Source organism: Gavia stellata, chromosome 2 (assembly GCF_030936135.1).
Source record: "Gavia stellata isolate bGavSte3 chromosome 2, bGavSte3.hap2, whole genome shotgun sequence".
Taxonomy (NCBI): domain Eukaryota; kingdom Metazoa; phylum Chordata; class Aves; order Gaviiformes; family Gaviidae; genus Gavia; species Gavia stellata.
The window spans coordinates 111,153,154-111,163,088 of NC_082595.1; the positions used below are offsets into that span (position 1 = coordinate 111,153,154).

At 44.3% G+C, this 9,935-nt stretch overlaps 1 protein-coding gene across 2 annotated transcripts in view; it reads left to right on the forward strand.

Moving 5' to 3' along the window:
* INTS9 (integrator complex subunit 9) overlaps positions 1-8,882 on the forward strand; it is a 72,260-nt gene extending 63,378 nt beyond the window's left edge. For both annotated transcript variants that reach the window (XM_059830591.1, XM_059830598.1), the window contains 3 exons: positions 4,046-4,144; positions 6,445-6,582; positions 7,549-8,882. In XM_059830591.1, the coding sequence (XP_059686574.1) occupies positions 4,046-4,144; positions 6,445-6,582; positions 7,549-7,725 (414 nt within the window). In that variant the 3' untranslated portion in view covers positions 7,726-8,882. The remainder of the gene's footprint in view (positions 1-4,045; positions 4,145-6,444; positions 6,583-7,548) is intronic.
* The last annotated feature ends 1,053 nt before the right edge of the window (positions 8,883-9,935 follow it).

Sequence of the window (9,935 nt, forward strand, 5' to 3'; positions counted from 1 at the left end):
TGCAAATCTGGAAAAGACATATTTAATGTTGATGTGAAAATCCACCTGTGCCCCTTTCTAAATACATGTGCTATAATCTAACGTACACATCAGTGAATTTCAGATCTTAAAAGTTAAGGGGATTTTAATTACTGGTAAGCTTTTCTGTGCTCCTGCTTGTTCCCCTTTGCTCCAGTCCTGGAGGGTGAAGATCCTGCTCACCCCACTCAACTCAGACTTCACCTCTCCCTGCTGGTCCAGTCTTCCTGCACCCTCTCTAGTGTAAGCCAAGAACTGTTGCACTTCTAAAACTTGGAGGGGAAGAGGGAAAAGGGAGAATGTTGGAGAGGTGTCCCAAAACTCTAGGAAGAAATCACTGGTAGTCACCACTGCCAGTAATGCTGCAACTTGGACATTAAAATACTGGCTGGTGTATATCTGTGCATGTCTGTCCCTGCGAAAATCCTCCACAGGACCAAGACCATGTGTGCTAAAATTCTGGTCCTTTCCTGATTTTATTCCCTGATCATTCAGCTTCAAATTTTTTTTTTACAATAGGAGTTTGAGATCCCACCCTTAGTCATTGTTCAGCTCTTCATTGCCAACAGGAAGATTTTTGGCTGGTGAATGCATATGACCTTAAGTCTAGGGAGAGTTGTCCCTGATGAAAGCCTTAGTAGAGACTTGAGAGTAACCTAACCTGTGTACGTTGTTCTTCTTTATAAACAACTGTATTTTGGCCAACAACAGTATTGGGGCTCACATAGTATGTGTCAGATCTCATTTTGTTGTGGAAAACGCAATCCTAAACGAAAGATTCAACTGCAGTTTACATTCTTCACTCTGCAAGAGCATAGGTGGACGGCTCTGATCACGGGAGCAGAACTTCCCAGGCTGACTCTTCTTTCCCTCAACCACTACAAGATTCACATCAACACTTGCAGTTTCAGACTACTGAGAGTAAATGACTTTTGTTTTTTGGTTGGTCTCTGTTTTAAACTTTCCTTAACAGGAGGGATTTTAAAAAATGAAATACACAGTACACATCCACACGCCAGTTTGTCTTAAGGCAGTCCAAGTGCTTCATCCATAGGCAGGGGACTGATTAATGCGATGTTAGTGCTCAGTGCCGTGCGTCTCTGCTTTCGTGACTTTCCTGATGCCAGCATGTGGCATTAGACTTGTGATAATGACAGGAAGGAAGAAACATTTATTCTTGCATAGTGGGGGGCTTTTCAATCTTGCAGACAAAGGCATAACAAGATCCAGCAACTGAAAGCTGGACAAATTCAACCTTGAAATAAGACACGGTTTCCTAGCTGCAAGGAAAATTAAAGTTTGGAACAGCTTGCGAGAGGAAATGGTGGAGTTGCCGTTGCTTGGAGTAAGGACAAGATTTGCTATCTTTCTGAAAAGGGTTTCTTTAATCCAGCGTTTTGGAAGAGTTCCGTGATTTGTGCGTGCAGGAGGTCAGTCGAAAGGAGTACAGCAGTGCTGTCTGGTCTTGGTGGGTGAATTACTGGATGTGATTAAATGACCTTTTTGGTTTGGGTCAGTGAACTTCTGTAATAAAAGGATTGGCTGCAACATGGAGAGGGATGTGAGATGAAGCAATATCCTAGAGAAAATAAAAATGAACATCTGTCTTACTGTCTTTTTGACTGTTAATAATTAAAGTGTTGCTATTTACCAACTGTGTGGTTAAAACCTGCATAAATGTTAATATCAAAGTATTTCAGTGGCAGAAGAGGACTTTGATTCTAAACAGCTCTCTGTTTTTTAAGGATCTTTCTCTTTAAAGTGTTGTCATTTTGCCATGTATTCTTCATTAGAGCCCATTTTATATCGATCCTCCTCTGGAAGGTGGTGGGAATGGAAATTGCCTTTGACCACTGCAAAGTGCAGCATAACACGCTGCTGCCAGTGTTACTATTTTTAGGTCCATGGGGAAATCTGAAGCAATAATTATCATTATATTTTCATTCTGTTAGCCTTCAACAACAAACTCTAAAGGCTGTATTCAAATTGCCTACTTTAAAGATCTTGAACAGGGTCCCAGAGAGAGAGCAATCTGAATTGCTCCATGAAATTTTGATTTCTAAGATTCACCAAGTCTGAATGTGTGCAAAATTTTAGGTGATTTGAATTCAGCCTTAAAATGCCTGTGTTTTTCCAACACAAACATCTATCCAGCTGTTTTATTTCAAGGAGGTGCTCTCAAAATGTTCCTGCAGCTTTAGTAGCAGTAGATAAGATTTTCAGAAGTTATTAGAAGTAGCAGAACTCTGCTGCCACTGAAGCCAACAGAAGAGCCTTCTCAGTGCTTTGATGGCAAAAGGATTAGGCCAGTAGTGAGCGCTTTTTGAAGTCAAGTTCATTTGCTTCTGTATTCACAAGGATTAGAGCTTTGCAGTAATAGAGTGATCACCTACAGCAGACCAGAGTATTTGGCAGTAAAGTATTGGTACCTGAAGTTTCTTGAGAAGTGGCAGGGTTCAGTTGTTCTGCTCTGTCCCTCTCCTGGTTTGGATCCTGTTGAAAATTCACTCGAAGGCCTTTAGTGAGGAATTTAATCTTCCTTTGCCTCAGGTGCACTATCTCCGAAATGGGTATATACCATACTTTTCTAAAATCCATTCAGTTTCTCTGCTTTTCATGCGCAGGACCATCTGGAGAGTAGAAGAGAGCTGGTGTTGCCTTGCTGTCAGGGCAATGATGATAGCTGGTTCTCCAGAGCTCTGCTCCATGGAAATGCTCTAGTAGATGGCTGAAGTTTCAAACCAGCTCTTTTTCCTGGAGGTTAAGCTCTTCTTAATACCTGGCTCCAACTGGAGGTGCCATGTGTTTGGAGATGAAAGGGAATGGAGTTCAGATGAAGATCATCTTGTAGAGACTCTTTATAGACGAGATGGGTTGATGGTCTGGGTAGGTTGATGGTACAACTGTTAGGAAAAACAGCTAAATAGATTCTGTCCCTTTAGGTGTTACTTGTCTTCACAACTGAAAAGTCCTTCCATCCAGTGGTATAACACATGAGCAATCTTTCCCAGTTTTGTTTTGTGAGGCACCTGCAGGGTTTCCCCACAGACTCAGAGCACATTTCATGCATTCTTGCCTTCACGTCCACAGTGAATAACAGGAATGTGCTTGGCTGGGAGCGATGCTTGGAAAATGCTTAGGCTGCTGGCCCACGCTCTGTGAAGGTACCTGTTTATCTAAGACTAGATCCTGGCTGCAGTCCTGGACAGGACTCCAGGGCACCCGGTATCCAATGTATTGTCATCTAGAACTCCCTTGGAAAAAAGGGAATCATTTTCTGTGTTCATGAGCATCCTTTTCTGCAGTATTCGTTTGGAAACATGGGTGGAAGAGGTCCTTCCCAGATGGCCAACTTCCGCAAGTCTCAGCAGGTGCAGTACTGCCCACTCCACATCCACTGCCAACACCCTCAATGCTGAGGATCTTGGGAGGTTGCCACTGAATACAAAGTTGGAGCCAAGGCTAAATTTTATTTCTTTCAGAGAAGAATTATATAAAAGGCGGTGGAAGGGTTTCTATGCAGTGTTGTAAGGAAAAAATTCGAACCAGTCAACAGAGCCATTGGGTTTTTAAGGACAAACCCTTTTCTTCCAGCTATTCTGCAGCCTGAATGGGGCAGTACTAAGGAACGGAAAGGAAACTGGCTTTGATTTTTCATTGTCCATCAACATAACAAACATAATAAATAATGCTGAATTAGATTATGAGTTTTACTAATTCAAATTATTAATAAAGTAGTTGATGTCTTTTTAAACAAGGGTTCTGTTTAATTGTTATGTTTTTTGAGGCTTGCCTTGGTTACTGAAAACCTCACTCTGCTCTGATAACGGTATGAAAGTCAGTAGCTTTAAGAGCCGGAAGGAGGGCTAAGCAGGTAAGAGCAGTGCTCTGTCATTATATCAGTGGTTTGTGTTTACAGTTCATTAGTCCATGTTTAAAAATACCATGCCGCCAATTTAAATCACAGCTGGATTCATACAAATTTTGAGATTATCACTTGCTGAACAAAATCCTTCTTTTGCTTTAGCTTGCAGATTCACTTGTGCCCTTGGAGATTAAGCCTGGTATTTCCTTAGCAACAGTTTCTGCCGTGTTGCATACTAAAGACAACAAGCATGTGCTGCAGGTACAGTATAATGGGAAAGGGAGAAAAATATCCTTACACCAGGTTTCCTGCCATCTGGGACCCCAGCTGTTCTCATGAGGCAACCCCTTCAACAACTCTTTCCCCACTGGAGCAGAGTCCTTGTCAGATGCTTTGTCCTGGCATGTGCGAGTGAGGAATAACACTTAGAGTAGAGAGTGGGATGCAAATAAATCTCTTTACCCTCTTTTTGTTGGCCATGTGCCTGGCTAAGATAAAAGGGGAAGTGAGATTATTCCTGAAGAGAGGCTACAAATCATACTGCTGTGTTCCATAACCCGTACACCAGGATCAGCATCAGCCAGCTTCTCATGGACTTAGAACTGTGGGTCAGAGGGGAGAGGTGACCTAAAACATTACACATGTGAAGGGTCTGTCTTCCTTAAGTTGCCCTGTTCCCCAAGAAGCAGATTGTGCATCCTTGTACAAAGTAGGAGTGTATACTCTCTTCCTATCACCTCCTTTAGGCTGACACTGCAGTTTCTGGCATTAGAGCTCCACAGAGGGAGACGATGTCTGGTGGACCTGCTCAGCAGTGGGTGCCCAGGTCACCTTTCTCCTTTGATGCATGAGCATGCAGGGAACTCAGTGAAGCAACACTCTGCACGATGCTGCCTCTGCCGCTGGGCAGTAGAGCTGGGCTGGGCCCATTACGCTTGGGAAGAGGGCCCAGGATGGTAATGTCTTTAATGCAGGGACATAAAGATTGGTTAAGGATTTATATCAGTACACAGCAGACAGGCTGTCTTACTTTTTCCAAGTCAGTTCCCTAGAAACACTAGGCAACACTGAACAAATCGAAATATTAAAATGCAGTTGGTCTGAGGCTGCTTTCTCCTTTGTGTTGTTCATTTACTCCCTTCCCTACTCTGATTCCTGATGCCAAATAAACTTAGACCTCGGCTTAAAATGCCAGAGCCCTCACATACAGATGGAGGTAAGCCAGCACAGTGGTATCTGTCAGTATTGGCTGAGCCTGGGACCCACCATGTCAGTGATTCATGCACAAATAACATGATACACGCACGTAGGCCCATCAGCTTCAGGGAAAATGGTGGGTTTTGTAAAGTGGCTCAAGTGCATCACTGCTTGTGGAACTGGAGCCTGAGCAGGCGGCATTTCTCTCCCAAGGATGAAAAACACTCTTCCCTGGCTGTTGAAAGAAACACAGGGACATCACAGCAGCAGGCTCAGACATGATGCTACGCGATGAGAAAGACACAAGAGTTGAAAGGAGCTCAGTCTGTCACCTGGAGTATACAGGGTGCTACAAGGCACTGGGATTGCTTCAGGCAAATTCCCCGTGTGTTGTGTAGACACATCCCTGGCAAATGGTCTTGCCAAAATTTTGGAGAAATTTTCCCCAGCACCTTTTTCCCAGGGACTGAGTTGCTAGTTCACTGGGAAAGACCAGTGCTGACACCTCCCCGAACTAACTAACTTGGCACAGGACACATGGACTTATTTTCCACAGTAATTTCCTCACTGTTCTTTTTTAAGAATCTGGTTTTCATCTCCATGAAACGGTCTTTCAGAAGTGCTCAGTTAACCCCACACCTTACCCGCACGCGCAGCAGCGCACAGTGCTAGGTTAGCTACCGCTGCACGTGCTAACCTTGCCTCCCCCTCCCTGCTGACGGAGAAGGCTCTCAGGGGTGAGTCAAGGCGATAGCTTTCTGAAGCAGCACAAAATTATACCCAGATCACACTCCAGTGATTGTTCAGGCACTGCAGCATCTCTCACACCTCCCTGTCTGTATTCAGGTTCTTCTAAAGACTCCTAAAGGCCAGTGAGAAATAAATTACACATTTTTCTCATTCCCTGAGTAGTTACTTGCACTGAATTTGCCCCTTTCCCAACCTGTTGCATCTTCTAGAGTGTGATTTTCAAGGCATTGACTTCTTCAAGGCAAGATTCCTAGAAAATACTGCAGAGTACTTGAATGCTAAAATAGAAAGCTTCAGGCTTGAATTGAGTCAGACAGGCTTTTTAAGATGACAGAAATTTAAACAGAACTGAATTTGACACAAATTTTAAGATGATGGAGATTGGAACTAATACTGCTAATTTATTTCCATAAATGGTGTCTTGTGTGTACAGAGCTGCAGTGGAGCCCAAGGCTGGGTTTCTCCTCCCCCCTTCAGCACTCTAATGTTCCCCTTTAGTGTCAGAAAACAAAATCCGTATTCCTTTTCTATCATCTCATGTGCTTGTTATTCCAACTAAATTATAATAAGCTGATGTGATTCACTGCATTACTCTGCACCTTCTCATCCATTAGCTCCCTCCAAAACCTCCGCAACCTCCCGCCAGTAAGAAGAGAAAGCGAGTGAGTGATGACGTGCCAGAGTGTAAACCTTTGAAGCCACTGCTGAGCGGCTCCATTCCTGTGGACCAGTTTGTGCAGACACTCGAGAAGGTAATAAGTCTTTGGTGGCAAGCAAGGTTCAAGCTGATTTCTACTAATCTCAGAAACATGCTGCTTTGCTAGCAGAGAGAGGGAAAATAATTTCAGTGTGGCTTGAAATGGAGAGGGGCTAATGAGCTGGCAAAGTATTTTGGGGAACGTGTGTCCCTGCACTGAGTGTCCCCCCACTTCCCTGTGGAGTCATGTCCTGATACAGGGACTTCATGTCAGGCGTTTCCTCCTGGTTTCCCATGGAAGCAGAGCTTTGGGGGGGGGTCACTCTGGGCAGGTGAATTTCCCCCATGTAACTTTTGGATTTATCAGCTGATTTCTAATAAATTTGAACAGTGGGGAGGAGGTCTCAAAAGTATTTAAGTTCCTACAGGTTTTGTGGAGATGAGGTGACTGAGTGAAGAAGAGATGCTGGAAATGTCTCCGCTGACAGAGAAGCTTTCCGGGGAGCTGCAGGACAGGGGGCTTGGTGGCTGAACTTGCAGGCAGTTAGTTACTGCTCTGTGGAGCCCTGTTCTCTCCTGCATGACTCCTTGGAGAAAATTAGCAGGAAAAAGGGCAGGATTGTCTGTGAGGAAGTTTGCCCTGGGGTTCAGTAGCTCTCCACTATCATCTTCTTTGAGGCAGTAATGTCAGCAGATGGTCATTTCTGTAGTTAAAGGAGCCATTTGTCCCCTTTGTCTCTCAAGATTTTGCAACTGCAGTGACCTCGTATAGTGGAAGACGTTGACTTTAGCCTCCCTGTTCTATAGTTTAGCCATCTGTATAATCAGGGTCACATTCAGCTTAGCCTATGCGTGCTTCCTCTGCAAATCCCAGAGATCTATGATATTTGCAGTGGCACTCTGTGTTTTGTAGCCATTCTCCTGTCTCCTCCCCCCTGTGCCCTAGTCTTTCATCTCTACCTGTTCTCCTGAGTAGTTGTAACTTCCCTCTCTTTTACTCCCTCCCCAATGCTACATCTAGCACGGTTTCAGTGATGTGAAGGTGGAGGACACAGCGAAGGGCCACATCGTACTCCTCCAGGAGGCAGAAACCCTCATTCAGATTGAGGAGGACTCCACACACATCATCTGCGACAACGATGAACCTTTGAGGGTGAAACTGCGTGACCTGGTTCTCAAATTCCTGCAGAAATTTTAGCTCATGGACATCATGCTGCTCTGCAAAGAGACACCCCAGAGCACCAGAGCTAAGAGCTTTCCAGAGGGTGACCCCAGGGAGAGAGAGAATTTCCTGATTCAAAGAGACCAGAAACCACCTTTCCCTTCATGGAGAAGCAAGGAAGTATTTTTTAATATCTATATATTTTTTAAATTTTATTTTTAACCAGTTTTGGAATACTTTGGATGGGATTCCTGTGCTGTAAAATTGGGAGTTGGGATCTTATAGGAGATATGAACTGCAGAGTAAATAAATAGAGTGTATATTTACAAGGTCAAGGTGAAATGGTGTACAGACACAGACATTTCTCTGTGTGACCCTCTCAGCAATGCATGCCCCAATCCTTTACCTGAGAAAACTCTGCAAGAATCTTGAAACAATGGCCTCGGATATTAAGATATTATTTTTCTTCCCACTGCTTCTTCCCAGTTACCAGATCCAACTTCCTCTCTGTCCTCCATTTACATTGTGCACGTGTTTCACTGGCACGAAGAGGAATGAGAAAGCTGCTAAGGCAAAGATGATGAAAATAAAAATAAAAAAAGGGGGCTATGCTGGGCATGTAGAATAGCTTCGAAGCAGCAAGGACCTGGCCATTCCCTGCAAAAGCAGAGGGATTTTAGAAAAGCTTTAGCAACGCAAAGTGTTTATTGATGCTGCACCCTCACCTGTTACGACCAGGTTTGTCCACCCAGCTCTAGGCTCTTCACTGAGACACGCAGAAGACTGATTTCTCCTGGGTTCCTCCCTCATCAGCGGAGGAACTATCTCAGGAAGATACTTTCAAAAGTACATCAAAAGTCAAACTCCGAGTGCTCATAAAGAACCTTTGAGATTTAAGTGCCTCTTGCTTCTACCTTCCAAAAACCTGTCCTTTCAGCTCCCGCAGTCCCAAATCCTGGTTGAAATACTGAGTCATTGATACAAAGCCATCTGTACTGCAGACCTGGGGAGGTTTTTCACTCCCAAAATCATATATTTGGAGCCTAAACTTAGTTAATAGTTTTGCTTTTAAAAGCGAACGATTTCTCAGATTTACTGCTGTTTGTTTTTTATTGGATTGTTTTGTATTTATTTGGTGTTAAAAATAAAAAGCATAGTAAGACTGCCAAGGAGGAAGCACATTCTGTGGTTTATAAAAGCATCTGCATGCCTGTTCGACATCCGCCTGTTCGTGTGTTTGTGAAATATAACTACTCCCTCAGTTTATAGCTTTGGGGAGATTAAGGCAGTGGAAGAACAGCTCTGTAATAAAAACTATTTGCTATTGCAGTTTCCACATCACGTTTCGTACACATTAAGGATTTCTATTCGATTGGATGCACAGACTTCTAGCATCCATACCTTTGCTTTCTGTGTATGTCATGGGCGTGAGAGAAATAGTATCATTAATGTGATAAAAAACTTGTTGCAGTAGCATTAATCCTCATAAGAGTTTACAACATTTGCAGTAGCTCAGCTTCTTTATCATCACTCGAAAATAGAATGAAAGAATTGGACATATTTCACCTTGTAATTAAATCTCCAAAAAGGTTATTCTTAACACACAGGGTTAAGAACTCGGCTGAGCTGAGGAGGTGGGGGGAGAGGGAAGAGTGGGCCTTGTAATATGGGAGTCCTTGAGAGCGTCTTTCTCCGTCCTCCTAGACCCACTCCAGCACTGCTCCCAGTGCTCCAGAGCCTTCATTTTGTGAATATGCTCATTTGCATTTATAATTACAGGCGACTTCACTTGTTGCTTTGCGAAGCCGGACCCGAGGCTGTGTGTTGGTGCTTGTTGTGCCCACCTGGGCTGAGCAGGGGCAGTCCGGCGCTGTGCCGGTGGGCAGGCCGTGGAGGCAGTACTTTCCGCTTGGTGAAGGCTGCGCTCGAGCAACCGAGTATCAGGAAATCGGAGTCAGCGTGCTGCCATGGAGGACTCACAGGGGACCTTGCGAGGAGCGATGTAAAAATTCACCATGAAGAGCTTATTTCGGGGCCAAGAACGAGGGAAAATCAGTTTGCCGGCACGGTGCAAGCACATCACAAACCTGAAATTCCTCCTCCATTTTTCCTGATGCCTTTTGGGAAAGGGGAAGCAAATTCAGTAATTAGCACTTCGTGGCTGCTTGTGAACCGCAACGCCGTCCCCTCGTTGCAGCCGTGTGACGCTGTGCTTCTGCACCACGGCTGACCTTCCCAGCTTGGCT